Genomic DNA, 19,519 nt, shown 5'->3' with positions numbered 1-19,519 from the left:
CCAGAAATGTCAATTTAACTGATGAAGGGAAACCAAAGGCGGAGTTTGGGGGGGGGGGGGGGTAGTTTGCAGAGCAGAGATTACATCAGTAACTATAAATACTCTCCTGCAAAAAGACTCCCGAGTAACACACTTATTCAGTGGATGCTGGTCTACCAGGCCTCTTCGGGAGACCTTGGTAGTTTGAACGGTCACTGGAAATACGCTTTCTGGAAGGAGTTTGCCCGGACCATCTGCCCGCTTCTCCCGCGGCCGAGGCGTCCTCCAGGGCGGCCGCCGATCCGTCGCTCGCCCTCCAGACAGAACACAAAGTTCTCCTTGAACCCGCATCGCGGCCCATGGCTCCTGCAGCACCCCCCCCCCCCCCCCCGTAATCCAGCGCCTCCATCTCTCACCTCCTGCTGTAATATTTATGTCTGACCTGCCGAGCCGGCTCGCGCCCGTCTCCCGCGATCCATTACAATGAGTCTGGACACTGAGGCTGGACCAGACAAAGCCTTTCCAGGCGAGCTGTCACGGGCCCGTCTCCTCCGTTTGGTTCCAACCTTGAACAAAGGATGGGTTTTGGGTTTTGTCTTTTGTAGAACGGTCCGATTGCTTCACCCTGCTCGACTGAATCAAGGGAGCCGTTCTTTGTACTTGGCAAACAGGAGATAGGTTTGAGCCGAATGTGTAAATGAATCTGTTGGTCATTGACCAGCCAAGATAATACGCAAAGTGGCGGTGGCTGTTTTGCAGGTCGGTTGGTAAAATAAATAAATAAAATTAACCCCTATAATATAGGGTTACTTTTATTTTTTTTATTGTATTACTTTTATTATTACAGATTACTGATCTGCACAAAAGGCACATTATGTCTTTTGTACACTATATTTTTGTGTGTTGGTTTTAAGGGCGCCGATTTCAGCAGAATCTATAAATCGCTGTGTTCTGTTACAGACATTTTGGTTTGTGATGGAGCAGCAATGCACCAGGCATATGCACAGAGATGGGACCTGGCGTGGATATTTTCATTTCCTTCCTCAAATAAAAATGGCACCAAGTGTGAACCGGATAAGCTTACAGTTAACCCTTGATCCAGTAAATCTCGGACCCACTTTGACTTTTATGTTCATGTTTTCCGCAAGGTCAACGTTTTTCTTGCTCGCCCTGCTTATCGGTAGGGGTGTATCTGTTTCAGACTCTGGGAAACTCACTTGATTCGTATCCGATTTATTATTTTCTCAGGAGAAGCTGGCCAAGAGTATCCATTACCTCATCAGCAAAGAGGACCAGGTCCGCACTCAGATTACTGACCTGGACGTGCTGATCAATCAGACCGAGGTGAGAGGGCGGCGCGGGCGATGGCCCAAACAAACTAAAACATTTTATCATCACATAGGCTCATGTTGAGTTGCCTTAAGAGAAATAAGGTATTTTAACCACCTTTTTTAATGGTTCTTTCCACTCACACATTCTACATATGGTTGTACAAGTTGATTAAAAAAAAAAGTATGACAAATGAATGGGTTTTAATAAAGCAAAAGCCATTTGGTCTCTTGTCTCAGTTGTTATAGTTCACTATGTGCTAGCTGGCTTCATTTCACAAACCTAACATTTGCATATTATAGTCCCGAGGAAGGCAATTCAAACAAACAACATGCAAATGACCAAATAAGAATACAAGTTTGTCCTGTTTTGCGTTTCGTTGACTTCCGCCTCCATTACTTTTACCCCACAGCTGACGTAGCCGTTCAGATGGGTTTTTGCAATATCATGCAGCTGCACAAACCTTTTCATGAGGAAACCAAAACACCCAAGCACAGGGCCGTGTCATAGAGGGCATAAGCCGAGCGCACGTTGCAATGTCTGGTTCCTGGGTTCACGCTGTAATTTGTTGCCGGCAGGAAAACGGGCAGATCGCCGAGCGCCAAGCCAACGAGCACTTTGAGCGGCTGTTCCAAGCCCTGCAGGAGAGGAAGTCGGAGATGCTGAGGTCCATCGAGCAGTCTCGCAGCCGTCGCCTGGACCAGCTCCGGGCCCAGGTACTGGCCGGTCATGCCAGATGAGCCCGTCAGCAGGCTCTTCCCCTCGGAAAGACAGTGATCAGCCAAAAAAAAAAATGATGATGGCGGATAATAAGTCTTTGCCGTTGACCCTTGTTCCCAACAGGTGGAGGAGTACCAGGGCATGCTGGAGAACAGCGGCCTGGTGGGCTACGCTCAGGAGGTTCTGAAAGAAACGGACCAGTCATGTTTTGTGCAAACGGCAAAGCAGCTTCACACTAGGTAAAGTATAGGGGACGCGTGGAGTGTGTGGACACTCATTTTTTTTTTTTTTTTTTTAGCCTTTTTGGTGTGTGTGTGTGTGTGTGTGTGTGTGTGTGTGTGTGTGTGTGTGTGTGTGTGTGTGTGTGTGTGTGTGTGTGTGTGTGTGTGTGTGTGTGTGTGTGTGTGTGTGTGTGTGTGTGTGTGTGTGTGTGGTATTTTTTTTAATTCAAAAGCCAGTCTCAAAGCTCTTGATGTTTCTTTTTCCTTTACTGCTGTTTACAAAAGTGTGGTCTTTTAGTTCTTTAAATAGTCTTCATATTGAACCGCCGCATGGGAGAGCGTTTCACTCGGCTTAGTAACTATTATTTTAACCAGTAATTACACTTTCCCCTTCCTGGCTCCGTGTCCATGTGGAATTCTCCGCAGGGATTTGCTCAGTTTTTGTCGTTGTAGTGAAAGCATCAATCTGGTGGTGCGTTTGCGTGCAGGGGGCGCCTCAGGAGTTTTCAGTGCCCTCGGGCTCAGCCGCCGTCCGCAGGAGGATGAGGCCCGAGCAGCACCGCGCCGGGTTAATGCTGACTGCGGGGGTGTGCTCCTGCTTAATTGATCTCCATTAGCGGCTTTGGACACTCGGCGTGTTTTTAGTTTTTCACTGGCCTGGGTTTGCCTTCACAAAAGAAGTTGTTTTTTGATTTTTTTTCCACAATTGGTTAAAATTGTGAAAAAAATCAAAATAATAACCTACTCAAATTCAACTATTTACTTATTTCATCATTTTGGTCTTGGGTTAATTGTTTTTTTTTAATTTTTTTTATGACATTCGTATAAAAACAATTTCTATTGGAATTCTGAGAAAAGACTATACAATATTAAGGTTTTATTCGACTGTTTCTGTCGAACATTTCACCACCTCAGTACAACTTCTACTGGTTTCTACTTTTTTTTTTAAATATATTATTTATTTATTTTTATACACTTTTCCAAATGTTTAACATTTTGTCTATCTCACTTTTGGAATTCTACTGTAGTCCACTATTATGTAACTTATGTATGAGGGTCGATGCCCATTGATAAACGTTTGTACCCTTCATTTTTTTGGCTTTTGGGTCACTGGATTATTTTTTTCCTTCCAACTCTTTTGCCAATGACCCTGTCCTCGACAAGAGTATCATCTGGGTGTGTGTGTGTGTTTCTGCAGAATCCAGAAGGCGACAGAGTCCCTGCGGACCTTCCACCCGTCGGCCGACCCCTGCTTCGACGAGTTTGTCCTGGACACGTCCAGGGAGGAGATGCTGCTCAAAGAGTTGTGCTTCGGAGGAGGTGGGAGGCCACGTTCACTTGTTCTTAGATTTCCCCCTCCCAAATTATCCGGTAGGGATGGTTGAGTTTTAATTTCCTGCGAGGGGGGATTCTGAGCGCCACAGCAGCCAAAATAGAATTTCATCACAGTTAATTATATTTTATTCATTTCTGTGACACCTTTACCCTAACAGAGAAAACTAAAGAAGAATAGAAAAAAGAAATGCTGCAGTCGATCCACACCGGATAAAAACTATGCCAAATATGAGTCTAATTTATAGAACCTACTTATGCTTGAAAAAGAAACTGAAGATAACACTTAGGCTAATTAGTTTCCACCGTCAGCGAAATCCTACTGAAAGATCCAACTTGGTAAAAGCCGCGTCTCAGCGTAAAAAGCAGCAACCCACTGACCTGCTGTGACGCAGTGACGTCACACCTCTTATCAATCGTCTCTGATCACGACCACGAAGCGATCCCCAGGCGATACAAACATGGCGGCAAATTTAAGCCATTGGATGAGGATTTAAATGACCCGCCGCAGCGTGTTTTGCTGGGAGGGGGTGTGTCTGCTGCTAAACGGGGGGAAAAACAGGTTCCAGCGCAGGCGGCTGAGCCTGTTCACTATGTACTATGCAGCAAACTCCCGCCCCCTTATTTTTACGGTTTATTTATTTTGTTTGTTTTTTGCCTGCCAGCTTGTCTGTGATGACAGACGCTGCTCTGAACACATTGGGTCATTACATGGAGAATTCTTTTATTTTTTTATTTTTTTTGTTTGTTTCTGTGTGAAGTGCGTCTATCAGAATTGGAATGTCCAATGCTTCAGGCAGGTATGACGCACACGTTTTGCATACCGTAGTCAAGGCTGGATTTGACTCGCTCATTTCCGTCACAAAATGATGCTGGAACACCCGGCCGCCGTCCACTTTTAAAGATTCGCGCTCCACGCGCCAAAAAACCCCCCAAACTATTTTCAAATACTTTGACACGATTATAGACTTGCTGAAGTCACTCAGAAGCTACGGTTGCGCACACTGTAAAACCCCATCACAGTTTATAAAAATAAGACTGATAAGGAGGATCAAAACAATCAATTGTGTTAGAGGTCTAACTAAGTCTTAAACAGTCAATCAGCTCCTGAAAAATGCCATTCAATGACCCATTGTAGCCAGAGTTAAATATAATAATATTAATACAATGATATTTTAAATTTGACCTCTTTTAGATGTGATTTTTATTTTGGAATCCTGGACCAGTTTATTAGATTGGATTTGACTAAATTTATTTATATTTATATATATATATACTTTTTATTTATTTATTTTTAATTAAATGTAATCATGAGTACAAGTACTGAGGCACCGCAATGTATTTCTCTGCATTTTACCACCCTAGTAACTGAGGAACTGTATCTAGGGTCCGTGGGCTGCCATGTAGCGGCGCCCAGGGAGCCAGTTTTGTTAAGTGTCTTGCTCAAGGACACGTCAGCACGCTACCGGGAGGAGCAGTGGTAGTTTGGGATGTGTTTTTCGTGTTCGGTTGTTTTATGACGTCAGAACCTTTTTGAACTTTATTCATGAATCATTTCGAAGCCGTGGCTTTGAAGGAGAGGGAGCAGGGCCGACATAAAGAACCTTTGTCCAAGTCAATAAATTCTGGACTCGGGGAGACATTCTGTCTGAAAAGCCTTATGTGACGCAACAAAAGCCTCGTTCCCTTGGTGGTTGGACTCAGTTTGATGTGGAGTGTCTTGGCCAGTGTCAGGTTGAAGTAGGAAACTCTAGAATTTGAGATGCATTTATTTATGAGCCATATCAAAATGCCTCCATATGCTTGAAACCCCCTCCCCCCTTGCGCCGCTAAAACAGCTCTGACTCATTGAGGCATGGACTCCACTAGACCTCTGAAGGTGTCCTGTGGTATCTGGCACCAAGACGTTAGCAGCAGATTCTTTAAGCCCTGGAAGTTGTGAGGTGGGGCCCCCATTGATCAGGCTTGTTGGTCCAGCACATCCCACAGATGCTTAATGGGATCGGACCCTAACCCCGACCATCCACATGATGTAGAAGAAAATGTGATTCATCAGACCAGGCCACCTTCTTCCTTTGCTTCAGGGTCCAGGGTCCATGCTGACCCCAGGACAGGGGTCAGCATGGACACTCTGACCGGTCTGCAGCTACACAGCCCCATACACAGCAAGCTGTGATGCACTGTGTGTTCTGACACCTTTCTATCATAGCAGCATTAACTTTTTCAGCAATTTGTGCTACAGTAGCTCTTCTGTGGGATCGGACCAGACGGGGGGTGGGTGTGGGTGTGTGTGTGTGTGTGTGTGTGTGTGTGTGTGTGTGTGTGTGTGTGTGTGTGTGTGTGTGTGTGTGTGTGTGTGTGTGTGTGTGTGTGTGTGTGTGTGTGTGTGTGTGTGTGTGTGTGTGTGTGTGTGTGTGTGTCGGGAAATGAGCTTTAAACTAATGGCCGTCGAGCCCTTTATGGAAAGTGCTGCCCGCAGCGTCCCGGTGGCAGGGATGGATGTATTGATGACTGGACTCACTCTGAACGGCTGGAGGGAGGAAAGCGGTGCACTCCTTGTGTGCCCCGGGGCTAAAGGTACATTTATTATGGCTGTTTAGACACTGCAGAGGCATTTAGAACGTAATCGAATTGAGGCTTTGCTGCTCCGGCAGGTGGAAGTCGGGCACCTCCGTCCTTACTGTCTCACAAGTGAATAAATCCCAGTGTTGGTGTTTCATCATAATGATCCAGCTGATCCAACAACTTTTGGCCACGATCACGTTTTCCCTGAGGAGGTGATATCAAAGGAGCTATTGTCCGTCGGCCCGACCGCTCAGATGTCTTGTTCTCAGCCGTCTTTTTCCCCTTTCACACATAACGGGGGTATTTGTTCCCCCGATTCCCCCAACCCCCGGCGAATCCTTCCTCCCCGACCTCGGGGCCGGTTTCTCTTCCCGCCTGCAACAGTCTGCGTAGTGTGGCGTAAATGCCATGTCCAAACGGAAGGTTCCTCTCTCTAATCCCTGGATGGATCGTGAACAGGGGTCTGGGTTGTGAGGGTCACGCCGGGAACGCGGCGAACTTTACGCTCCCCCAAAATCTTTCCGCAGATGCTCCACTTTGAACCCTCCGGTTTTTTCTTTTGGAAATGCCCTTTTCATTTTGCCCCGAGCCTTCCCTCGTACTCGCTGGAGGAAAGCGGGTGATGTCATTGGAGAGATGTGAAAGTGCAAAGGGGGAAGAACAAGGGAGCGTTCCAGTCGTACATCGGCCTCGGACGAGCGCTCTGTCTGGCGGGAGCCTCCCCGAGCAGGGGAGGACCCCTCAGCGCGTCACGATTCCACCCGAAGTGCTTTTGCAACGTTCCAATTCAGGAAAAGCTGCGGGTGCGTGAAAGCGGGGACGCCTAGTTTTCTTTCCAGAAGCGACTTTCGACGGAGCGCTCGACGGCGAGAGAACATGCGTCTGTTCCCGGGACGAGGAAGGAAGAAGAGAACTGGATCTAACTGGAGACAGGCTGGGGGGGGTCAATGATGTCACACCAGTGAACGCTTGTAACCAAAGCATATAGAGAATGAGGCTAATTTGATTTGAAAGGAAGAAAATGAGGCAGCGACGGAAAGTGGGCTGCTGCTTTGTGCAGTAAAGGGCACGAGGACCTACATGGTGTGCATTAATGGGATTCTGTCTCCAACGAGTCTGTCTCCCCACACCCCACCCCACCCCCCCACCCCGGCCCAGAGAGGGAAGGTAATTTTAGGGAAAACGCAGGAGGATCAGAGAGGACAAACCACCGGATTGAAACACAAAGAAATCTGCCCGGCAACCGAAAGAAAGATTGCAAAGCTGCAGCTGTAGCGCACGATGCTTAATGAGGTCCGAATAGGGAGAATAATAATCAAGGACTTGGGTGGGGGGGGGGTGGGCAAAGAAAGGGGTGGAGAGGAGCGGTGAATGGGACGGTAATGGAGTCGGGGGGGGTGAAAAGGGAGAAGCATAAAGCAAGAAAGTGCAGCCGCCATGGACGGAGCGGTGGGGGGGTTGGGATGTTGACAAAGTGCATCTACGCAGGAACCGCTCCACAGCCTCCATTATGCAAAGCGGTCCGTATGAGTCCTGCGTCAATGGCTCGGATACATCCAAATAATGTGGCCAACCACGTCCGCGTTCGCTTGCATACGACCACGCTGTGAAGCCGTGATGGGACGAGGGGGGGTTTCTTCGGTTTGGCAAATTATCCGGAGCTTTATTTATATCTGCACGTTTTCAGGGGTCCCGGTTGCCTGGACCAAACCAAGCTGGCGGAAAATTCTCTGGAATGGTCGTCTTGATGTGCTTTGGCCCAATGGGCTCCTCGTTTTAACTGATCTTTCCCTCTTTTGTTCCACTTTTTCCCACCCGCCCTCAGTCCCAGACCCTCCTCTGATTGACCTGTCATGCAGCAGAGTTTACAATGAGGCCACCATCGGCTGGAGGCTCTCTGAAGACCACCTCCCCACAGACCACCAGGTCCTGGAGTACCACAGGTTGGCACACACACACACACACACACACACACACACACACACACAGCTGAGGGACTGTATGAATAGAACCGAACTGACCACATGCTCTCTCTCTCCCCCCCCCCCCCCCCCCAGACTGGGAGGCCCGAGCTTGTCTCCCACCCAGGAGGATGGCGAGGGGGCGGGGGCCTGGAGGGCGACGGAGCCGATCTACGGCCCGAGCACCGTGCTGTGCGACCTGGAGCCCGACAGCCTGTACGCCTTCCGGGTGCGGAGCTGCCGCAACTCCATGTTCAGCCCCTACAGCCCCGAGGTCACCCTGCACACTCCGCCCGCCCCCGGTGAGCGTGGCGACACCCAGGGGTTTAGAAGGGAGGACGGAGACATGAGCAGAGGAGTCAATATTGGAGAAAGAAATGGGAATTCAAAACTTTTAGTTATTGTTCCGCAAAATGGCTAAAAAAAAAAGTTTGTTCATGGGAATTAAGGAAGAAAATAAGAGTGGGTAGATACATTTCAGAGCTCAGATGGTTAAATAATACTGCTGATTTCAATTGCCACTGTTCAGCTTAACTAGTTAACTATCTAACCTATTCAACTCCAGAGGGAAATTGCTGCCACAGCAACTTGCATCCAAAAACAGACAGTAATAGTAGAAAAAATGGAAATATGCAATTCACCTAAAAATTGCTTATAAAGTAGAACAATTCGCAATAGACCAAAGAAAATTGACTTAGAAATTTCGCAATAGGCCTAAATAATTTATTAAAATATAAAACAAATGTCAATATTCAGTAAATTAAAAAAATGACAATATAAAATAAACTAACAAGAATAATGTTAGTTCTTGTTATTTAAATTGAAAAGAGAATAGTTGGTATTCCAGAAAATATTCATCTTAAATATTTATTCTTGGGTAATTGTTTCCTCAAGAAAACTCCCTGATCTGCACCAGTAGACCATGCTTCTATTATAGTCGCCGTTCCCTCTCCCGGGGCCTCCCTTGGGTCCCTCTCTGCCCCTCTGAGCCAAATTTCTGGACGGCGACCGAACGACAGACTCTGTGTTGTTTTTTTTTTTTTTTTTTTTTTTAGTTTTTTTTTTTTTTTAAACCTCAAAGCTGGCGACGATTACTGAAGCACCACCTCCAGTCCCTGCTATTTTTCAGCTAATCACCCTGGCAACACTTTTTGGGGCTTCAGACAGCCGAGACCACCATTGTTAGTTTGTGTTTAGGCTGTTTGCCCCCCCCCCCCACTAACACACACACTCTCACACACTCATAACGGTCGTCTGCAGTAGTTTAATTTGCATCTGTCCCTGACTTTTTAAGCTCGACAGTTGGACCCTCGTTGGATCTGGTTCAAATCCTTTCTGATGAACTCATCAAAATTCTGTTCAACTTCACTCCTACCCTTATATTCACCCTCACGCTGATTCCCTACAGAGCCCGTCTATGCTGGGCTACTCTCATTTTACATAAACTTAGAAATGCATTATCCATAAATGCATAGGATGATTAATTCTCAAATCAGTTTTCCGATTTTGTTCAGTTTTGATGCAGTTTCCTGAACACATCCTTACACACAGCATTTACTGGACTTTTTTTGTTTCGTTTCTCTGCCCGGAAACCAAACCAAACTAAACGCCGCGGGGAAAATTGCATTAAAACCATTGCATTAAGGCCAGTCATCCTGGTTTGTGTGGGACGCTGGCCCCCTGATATGATATGGCCGGCTCTTCCTTTCGGTGTTTTGCTTGGCGCTTCCACATTCCTGTGCTCTGTGTCTCACGGCGGAGCGACAGGATGGATTCGCTGCGCATCAGCAATGAGGTGGAATTTTTGGTGCCGGGGCGAAAGGAGCCCAAGAGGAGAAATCTCAAAACACAACAATCACAAACGGGCGACGCGAGCCGACGTGGAACAGGATGTGGGTGGGTGGGTGGGTGGGGTGGGGGGGGACAACGGTGGCTTCCGGACAATGGACGCCCGTGCGCTGGATCCCGCCGTGAACGACGTGGTGCCGGCTCCGAGGCCGCTTCGTAGCCGTGTTTGGGGTGTTGCAGCCAGTGTGCCTTTTTTTTGCCCAGAGAGCGTTCCCTGTTGACCGCCCAGCATTTGTTGTTTTGGGATTTAATTTCACACGCCGGTGCAATTCGGGATGTAATATCGCACGACAGCCCGAACTTCTCCGCAGAGCGACGACTATGTAATTAGGTGCCGAGCTCGTCGGCCGGTGCGCTTCCCTAACGCGGGCGCCGCAGGCCGCTCCCGATGATGCGCTTTTGTTAGTGACCTGTAATATGCTTCCCCCACATGGAACGAGCGCCGCCTCACTTTGTGCACGCGATAAGCGACCGGATCCAGCTGTCATGGGTTCTGTTATGCCCCAGTTGCCGTGAGCAACCTCTGTGCGTGAGATGCGTGGTCTTCCCCCGTGCGACCCCTCCCCCCAGACGGCACGCGGCTGCTTGAGGGAGCAGCTTGGACCTATTGGCCTACATGTTTTCTGTGCGATGCTAATGAGGGCTTATGTCCCAGAAACTATTTTTAATTCCATACGGATGAGGTACACGACCCAGGCGCATGAGTAAGGAGTGACGTAATGGGCCTTCAAGGGTGTGAGGAGCACATGCAAGATGCCTTGAAACTGGGCTTCCCCGCAGCTCAATTTCGCACTGAAAATATGCGCCACGGCGCCCTCTTGTGGTGCTGTTTAACATTTGTGTGTGTGTGTGTGTGTGTGTGTGTGTGTGTGTGTGTGTGTGTGTGTGTGTGTGTGTGTGTGTGTGTGTGTGTGTGTGTGTGTGTGTGTGTGTGTGTGTGTGTGTGTGTGTCCGCGTCCGCGTCCGCCCGCTTTACCCCGTGTTTTCCTCGTCTTCGCCTCTCACTCATCTTTTCTTATTTGCCCCCTCATCATTCATCCTCCTCTTCCCGTCCCTCCGCCTCCACAGCGTTTGGCTTCCTCTTCAACGACAAGTGTGGCTTCAGCGCCGAGCGGCTCCTGCTGAGTAAGCGGCGCGACAGCGTGGAGAGCGTGGCCGGCATGGCCTTCCTGCTCGCCGCCGAGCGCGTGCAGACCGGCAGCTACATTGGCCTGGACTACATCATCGGAGACATGGGGATCACTCAGGGGAGGTAGGCGCCGGACGTGCTGTGCCCAGAAATACAGCTGTTTCAAAGTCAGTGCTGGCGTGAATTTTTTTTTTTTTTTTTTTTTTTTTTTTTTTTTTTTGAGCTGATCGCAGTCACTTAGTGAAAATCATTAGACTCCATAATTATATGTTTTGATCCAAATGTCAGGGGAATTTCATGTCAATATAGGAAATGTTGAAACGTATACAAAAGAAAAATTCCGTGTATTTCCGTCGCTTGTGTTGAGGGAAATGTCTTATTAGACATTAACTGTTTCTGTTTCTGTTTTTTCTGTTTCTATTACACTATCACATACTGTAACAGTGTAATCACACACATTTCCACACAAAGTGAAGAAAAAGGCAATGTAGTTGTCTGAAAATTATTTGTATGACAATCATGAGAGCCCTAGAGCATAATTATTACTTTATTTTATTCCCAATTAAAATAAGATGGCTAATTTTGGGGATTTTGAGTTCTAAGCTCGATAAAGATATTAAAATATTTCCTCTACGATTGCTCATTTCTTCTTCTTTATTTAAAAAAAAAAATTTTTTTTTTTTTTTTTACATCAGTTCTTAGAAGTTTTTTTTTTTTTCATGTTTTCATCTTTAAATCAAAGTCCCACTGATCTGTTTTCCAGGCACTTCTGGGCGTTTCGGGTAGATCCTCACTCTTACCTGGTTAAAGTGGGCGTGGCCTCAGACTCTAAGCTGCTGGAATGGTTCCACAACCCCAGAGACACCAGCAGCCCCAGGTGAGCAACGGCAGCCAACATCAGGACCATATCAGGCCACGGAGAGAAATTTAGCCGAAATCGTCAATCTTCACAAATACGACCATACGTTCAGACATGGACACCGCCCTTCCTCAACACAACAGCCACATGCACAGACGAAATCACACACTCACCCAGAAACCCCCCCAGGCTTGAGTATGGTTGACTCACGCCTAATCCTGTGATGTAAGAGACCTGGTATTAACCCGGCTTACTTCCTGACAAAGTCTTTGTAACGGGATAAACTTGCACAAAAGCATGTAAGGAAACATTATCTTCCTATATAATGGCTTGTTTTCTAGCACTTGCATAATGTACAGCCCACTGGGTGACAAGTAATCTACTGATGTACAAACAGCCATTTGCACCACAACAGTTGGTTTTTAATGAAGTAGATTTACCTGAATTAACATTCTATAGCGCAATGTTAAAAGTACCGAATTCATCTGGGTGACAGTCAAAATATACTATGCTACTCTTATGCTATTAATCTCTTGAACTATACACTATTATACTCTTATACTCTCACACTGTTATACACTATCATACTCTCACTCTTATACACTATCATACTCTCACTGTTATACACTATTGCACTCTGTTATACATTATTATACTCTCACTGTTATACATTTTTATTCTCTCACTGTTCTGCACTATTTTACTCTCACACAGTTATACATTATTATAATCACTGTTATACACTATATACTCTCTCACTGTTATACACTATTATTTTCTCACTGTTATACACTACTATACTCTTACACTATTATACTCTCACCGTTATACACTATGCGCTTACACTACTATACTTTCACGCTGTTATACATTACACTCTCACACTGTTATACACTGTTATACTCTTACACTATTGTACTCTCACGCTGTTATACACTATTATACATTTGCATTATTTATGCTCTCGCACTATTATATACTCACACTATTATACTCGCGTACTGTTATACACTATTATACTCACACTAATATACTCTCACTGTAATACACTATCATACTCTTACAGTATTATACATTATTTTACTCTCACACTGTTATACACTATTATACTCTCACCCTGTTATACATTATTATACTCTGTTATATACTATCATACTGTTACAGTATTATACATTATTTTACTCTCACTCTGTTATACACTATTATACTCTCACCCTGTTATACATTATACTCTGTTATACGCTAATACTCTTACACTATTACACATTATTATACTCACATTGTTATACATTATCATATTCTCACTATTATACTCTTATACTCAGTATAAACTCTTATCCTGTTCTACACTATTATACGCTTGCACTATAATACTCTCGCATTGTTATACACTATTACATGCTTTCGCTATTATACACTATTATACTCTCACACTATTATACTCTCACACTGTTATATACTATACTCTAATACTCTTATACACATTTATACTCTTACACTATTATACATGATTATACTTTTGCAGTATATACTCTCATACTGTTATACACCATTATACTTTTACACCATTATACTCGCACACGGTTATACAGTATTATACGTTTGCACTATTATACTCTCACACTGTTATACACTATTATAGTTTCGTGCTATTATACTCTCACACTATTATACGTTTGCACTATTATACTCTTACACTATTATACACTATTATTCGCTTGCACTATTATACACTTTTGCATATCTACACTCTCGCACTATTATAATCTCATACTTTTATACACTATTGTACTCTTGCACTATTATACACTATTATACTCTCTCGCTATTATACTCACACTGTTATACACTATTATATGCTTACACTATTATGCTCTTGCACTATTATACACTATTACACTTACACTATACTCTTACTCTAATACCTACTATACCCACTGTTCTACACTATAATACTCTCACTGTTATACATTATTATACTCAGTTATACACTACATACTCACACTGTTATACACTATATACTCACACTGTTATACACTATATACTCACACTGTTATACACTATATACTCACACTGTTATACACTATATACTCACACTGTTATACACTATATACTCACACTGTTATACGCTATATACTCACACTGTTATACGCTATATTCTTACACTGTTATACGCTATATTCTTACACTGTTATACGCTATATTCTTACACTGTTATACACTATATTCTTACACTGTTATACACTACTATACTCACACTGTTATACATATTATACACTCACACTGTTCACGCTTGTATTATTTATGCTCTCGCACTATTATACACTATACTCTCTCACTGTTATACGCTATTATACGCTTGCGCTATTATACACTGTTATACTTTCACACTGTTATACACTATTATAGTCTAATACTGTTATACACTATTATACTTTCATTTTCACAATATTATACTCTCATACTGTCATACACTATTATACTCTTACACTATTATTCTCGCACACTGTTATACAACATTATACGTTTGTATATTATACACTATTATACTTTCTCACTGTTATACACTATTATACACTCGCACTATTATACACTATTATACTTTTGCACTATTATACTCTGACACTGTTATACACTGTTATACGCTTGCTCTGTTATACTATTACACACCTTATACAATTGATTTATTTTTGTCATGTGATCTGTCCACCTGCTCAGGTACGACCACGACAGCGGCCACGACAGCGGCAGCGAGGACGCATGCTACGAGCTCTCCCAGCCCTTCACCCTCCTCACCCTCGGCATGGGCAAACTCTTCATCCCCAAGGCCTCGTCCTCCGTCTCCACGGCAACCGCCTGCTCCGCCGACCCCGTCAGCCGCGTGCTGCCCATGCCTCAGCGCGTGGGCGTGTGTCTGGACTACGACGCGGGCCGCGTGTATTTCTACGACGCCGACACCATGAGGTGCCTTTACGAGAGGCAGGTGGACTGCTCCGGAACCATGTACCCCGCCTTCGGCCTCATGGGCAGCGGAAAGGTCCAGCTGGAGGAGTTCATCACGGCCAAGAGGCTGACCTTCTAGGACAATATTGCGGAGCCAGGACCTTTTTTTAAAATGTCCGGGTTCGAATCCGATATGTCGTATGTCTTATCACTAGAGGGTGCTAATGTGAGACCGGCTTCTGTAAAGGACTGACATCCGGGAGATTGATTCAGAGCCGTAACGGGACACGAGGCCGACGCATAACACTAGGCGTGGAGTTTTAGTTTCACATTCAAAGCTATGGAGAAGTCGTTCTAGGTGTGGTGAGACCCTCTCCGCTCAAAGTCTCTGGATCGTCACCAAGCTGCGGTTGAAGGACTTGGAGCGGAAGCTCTTCTCCTGTCATCAAAGTTGCGTTCCTTTTTCTTATTTTATTCTTATAACAACATTTTTAAAAAAGCCTTCCAGATAAGGGTTACATTTATTTTAGCAGATCTAATGTGGGTTTTTTTTTTTTTGTTTTGTTTTTTTTTGTGGTCGGGATTAATTCACATTCACTGTTTTGTTTTTGTCACTCTGGCTTGTTTTTGGAGTGGCTCTCAGTCTCCAAGTAGCAGCACAGGTCACGTAACACTGGACGACCTGAAGAGCCTTGTAGAAACTTGGAAGCTAGTGCCTTGGTGTCTTCTTTTTGGGAATGTGGTCACTTGGTTTACTTAAGCGTGTGTGTGTGTGTGTGTGTGTGTGTGTGTGTGTGTGTGTGTGTGTGTGTGTGTGTGTGTGTGTGTGTGTGTGTGTGTGTGTGTGTGTGTGTGTGTGTGTGTGTGTGTGTGTGTGTGTGTGTGTGTGTGTGTATAAATATATGTTGAGTGTACTACACAATCATAATGGAACATAACTATCAACTAATGCGTGTGGGTTATTAGAGGGCACAGTTTGAGCACTAAACCATCCAGTTACTAGTTTTTTGCGTGTCCTAGTCACTCGTTTTTGTCCACTTATCACGGACAACATTAGTCGTTTGCAACTGATGTTCACAAGTGTGTCTAGCTGTTTTTTGCACATTTCTCTTTGGGAATTTCTCGTTGCACATCGATATACTCACAATCAAAACTGATCACTACCTAGTTGGTTCACGTCACTTTAGATGACATAATTCACACTTTGTCTCGCCGTCTCACTGTATTTTTTTTTCGACCGTCGAAAAAGCCTTTGGCCGTCACTAATATCGCTGCGTCATGAAACCAGGTTGAGGTTACTCTCTGATTTACGGTTCTCTCAATGTTTGCACTCTGATACAGCAGCACCGAATGTTCTCTTCCAGTACGCTTACAAACAACGATCCAGACACCGGGTCCACGCTGTGCTTTTTATTTTATTTTATTTTTTTTTCCGTGAGCCACGGAACGATTTCATTCACTCAATTTCTGCACTAATGCAAAAGTTTACAGTTCAAAGAATTAAAGGGTTAAAGTTCTCACCATACAAGAGCTATCACACAATGCACACTTCAGTATGTGGTTTTTCGGACACGCAGCAGACGAGGCGGCGCCTCGGGGTTATTGGAGACAAACATTATATAAGGGGTTTGATTGGCCTTGTCCAATCAGCGCAGATCTTTAAACCTGACGGAGCAGACGAGGTGAAGCGTTCCGCAGGGAGCCGCCCTGGCTTTCTGCGTCTACGAGTGCGCACACGGGCATGTTGGTTTATGTATTGTGGGGGGTAAGGTAATAGCTGTGTGTGTTTTCTCAGGTTTCTGGGCTCCAAAACAAATACATTTGGGGCCCAGATTACTACCTACCTCTGTCTGTCAGCCCTGGAAAACCTTTCACTCCTGTACCTTTCCTCTCACACCTTACACTCGTAACATACTGGGGTTATTTTTCAACTTTTGTTCATCATGTAAATTCCATTTCTCATCCCTTTCTTAAATCTATTAGTAAGCAGAGATTTAATTTTTTTTTCTTTCTATGTGCATATATGGATGTAGTTGAGGGTGTACTGTCAGTGATATAAAGTGCATATGTTTATATTGTTGGATATTTGTTTAACTCCAAGGGTGAAAGTAAGATAAAGAGAGATTGCGCATGTTGATTATTAATTTTATTTTTTTGGTGAATATGTCTTGTAGCTAAGCAAGTTAGATGGTATTGCAACTGCCTTTCGTCGAGAGTATATTTTTAAACCGGTAGAGATGACATTTCTCCTCATATTTGTGGTGTTTTGGTGTCACTTTTTCTTTTTATCCTTTTGTCAACTTTAATGCGCATTTGATTCAGCTGAATTCATTTTGTTCTGGGGAAAAACTTTAATAAAGTCATGCTCTTATGTGCAGCTTCAGAGAGAAATCCTACAATCCTAAACCAAGACGGATGTTTTCGGTGACATTATTGACCTGTCAGTAGTTATTATTATTATTATTACTATTATTATTATTTCCCTCCACACACAAGGCTTGAACTGAACCGCAGTACCTGTATTTCAATAAGTGACTGTTCAAACACCTTTTTAAATCAAGTCTATGCACTTATGAATAGGTGAGGCAGGTTCAGGGGCTTTTTAACATCACTGAATGTAACACTGTTAATGACAGAAACAACTGAATGTCTATTTGGGGTTGTTTCTCTTTATGTCACTAGGCATGAATTATTATTATAACTACTATTATTTACTATTTACTACTATCATAGGAGCTTTCTAATATTAGCGGCACAACTTACTTGAGGAAATAGCTTTTGGTGGGGGGAGGGGGTCATCCTACTCCTGCATCCTGCTTTTCTCTAGTAAATTAAACCAAATATTCTAATGGCTGGCTACCAATCAAAGTTCAAGTTAGCATTTTAGAACCCCGCAGCATGTCGGTAATAGGTTTGGCTTTGCGGGAATACGTGTGGTTAGTTAAATCGGTGCGTGCAATATGAAGTAGACATTAGAACTTGCAGGATTAAAAAAAAAAAAAAAAATAAAAAATGAAGTTTGTCGACAGCCGTACAGGATGTTCAGACACTTTGCATTGCCACTAGTTCGTAGTTAAAACTGTTGTCTTGAATTTGCCTCTACTTGATAGAACTAGAGTTAAAAGAAAAAGAAAACAAATGCAGCTTTACCTTCATAAAAATACTTGACTCTCACAAACGTCATGTTTCTCACAGCTGTAATGATGTACTTTCACCGTTGTTTTTTTTTGTTTTCTAAAAGTGTATTTGGATGGTGTGTGTGTGTGTGTGTGTGTGTGTGTTTGTGTGTATATATATATATACAAAGTGTGGTGACTTCCTGTTAATGTAGTGAACCTAAAAAGGATGTAAACATACAAGTAATGTCTGCCCTCTGTTCGGACTCCTGGAAATGCTATTTAATTTTAGTTTGAAGCCTCTATCAAATAAAACGGCGGTGTGTTTTTAAAATCTAAGTCTGATTGTCCTAATTACGTACTCAACCTGAGCAATCACTATATGTTTTATATTTTATATTTATATTTTATCTCCAATACTTTTAGCTAAACGACACAATGGCTGATCCAACCATTGAAATATACTGCATTGGGATTACGTGGAGTTCTCAGGGTTTTCTTATGAGGAGACCACAGGTTAAAAGTATTGGCAACTATAGTGTAATACCCCAAAAGCTTCTAAGTTATATCAAGAAGGGAATGTGATTTACTTTAATTAGCCGATATTTGAGCAGTTTGCGTCCCCTGACGCCTACACGGGTGGAAAAAAGTCATTGCATTTGGAGAAGCAAAACAATATCACATTAAGAATGGCATTTCATTTCATTTGTTCAATGACGGAGGTCTGTATTTGTTTAATTTTAACACATTAAATGTGATCTTGGAACCTGTTCTAGGCAATTCAAGGGAAGTTGATTTAAAAAGCACTTTTTATTTACAAGGGCACGTATATAGGCAGTAGAATAATACAAAAAACAAAAGGAAACTGATGAAAAGACATAAAATCACAGAAATAAATAAGAAATATAGTTAGTTAAACGCAAACAGGGCTTATCATACACTGAAATACCATGGCAACATTATGAGTGTGGAGCAAGTCGGGGGCAAGTCTGCGATTTTCCATAATGTGTAACATAATAACTAGGCTTTGCTTCACTTCATCTTTACTCGAGGTGGAGTTAGTAGACCGGCCCCAGGTGACCTAAGAGGTCTGAGCAGGTCATCGGAAAAGCAAATCCAGGATGTACAGTATTTTGGCCCCAAGCCACTGAGCAATTTACAAACAAGCAGCAGCTCTTAAAATCCATTTGAAACACCGGAAGCCAGTGCAGAGACCTGAGAATTGGTGTGATACGCGCAGATTTCAAGATTCAAGATTCAAGATTTTTATTTGTCACATACATATACATACTTTCATACATATATGCAGTGAAATGTAATGCAACGCACCCGGTGATAGCACACAATATGTCCTAGGAAAAAAAATAAAAGTAGAAAATTCCTTTCTAATAGACCGACTAACTGACTCCTAAAACGTAATACAGTAAGTTGAATACTTGTAGAATAAGATAAAAATATATAGAATAAAATACAATAAAATAAATTGAAATAAAATGGAATAGATAGAAGGAATATGC

At 43.6% G+C, this 19,519-nt stretch overlaps 1 protein-coding gene across 2 annotated transcripts in view; it reads left to right on the top strand.

Annotated features, from left to right (window-relative positions):
- The window catches only part of trim36 (tripartite motif containing 36), a gene marked incomplete at its 5' end in the record, with an annotated part of 30,440 nt that extends 13,183 nt beyond the window's left edge, over positions 1-17,257 (top strand). Inside the window, 9 exons of one of the 2 annotated variants that reach the window (XM_080004485.1) lie at positions 1,228-1,323; positions 1,887-2,024; positions 2,152-2,267; positions 3,448-3,569; positions 7,972-8,089; positions 8,204-8,409; positions 11,024-11,207; positions 11,848-11,961; positions 14,662-17,257. In XM_080004485.1, coding sequence (XP_079860611.1) covers positions 1,228-1,323; positions 1,887-2,024; positions 2,152-2,267; positions 3,448-3,569; positions 7,972-8,089; positions 8,204-8,409; positions 11,024-11,207; positions 11,848-11,961; positions 14,662-15,025 — 1,458 coding nt within the window. In that variant the 3' untranslated portion in view covers positions 15,026-17,257. Of the gene's footprint in view, positions 1-1,227; positions 1,324-1,886; positions 2,025-2,151; positions 2,268-3,447; positions 3,570-7,971; positions 8,094-8,203; positions 8,410-11,023; positions 11,208-11,847; positions 11,962-14,661 lie in introns of both variants that reach the window. The other variant, XM_080004486.1, reaches the window with a different exon arrangement.
- Between the last annotated feature and the right edge of the window lie 2,262 nt (positions 17,258-19,519).

This window comes from Zeus faber (genome assembly GCF_960531495.2).
Source record: "Zeus faber genome assembly, chromosome: 7".
Classification (NCBI taxonomy): domain Eukaryota; kingdom Metazoa; phylum Chordata; class Actinopteri; order Zeiformes; family Zeidae; genus Zeus; species Zeus faber.
The sequence above is the reverse complement of the archived record's forward strand: the minus strand, read 5'-3'. Positions and strand labels throughout refer to the sequence as shown.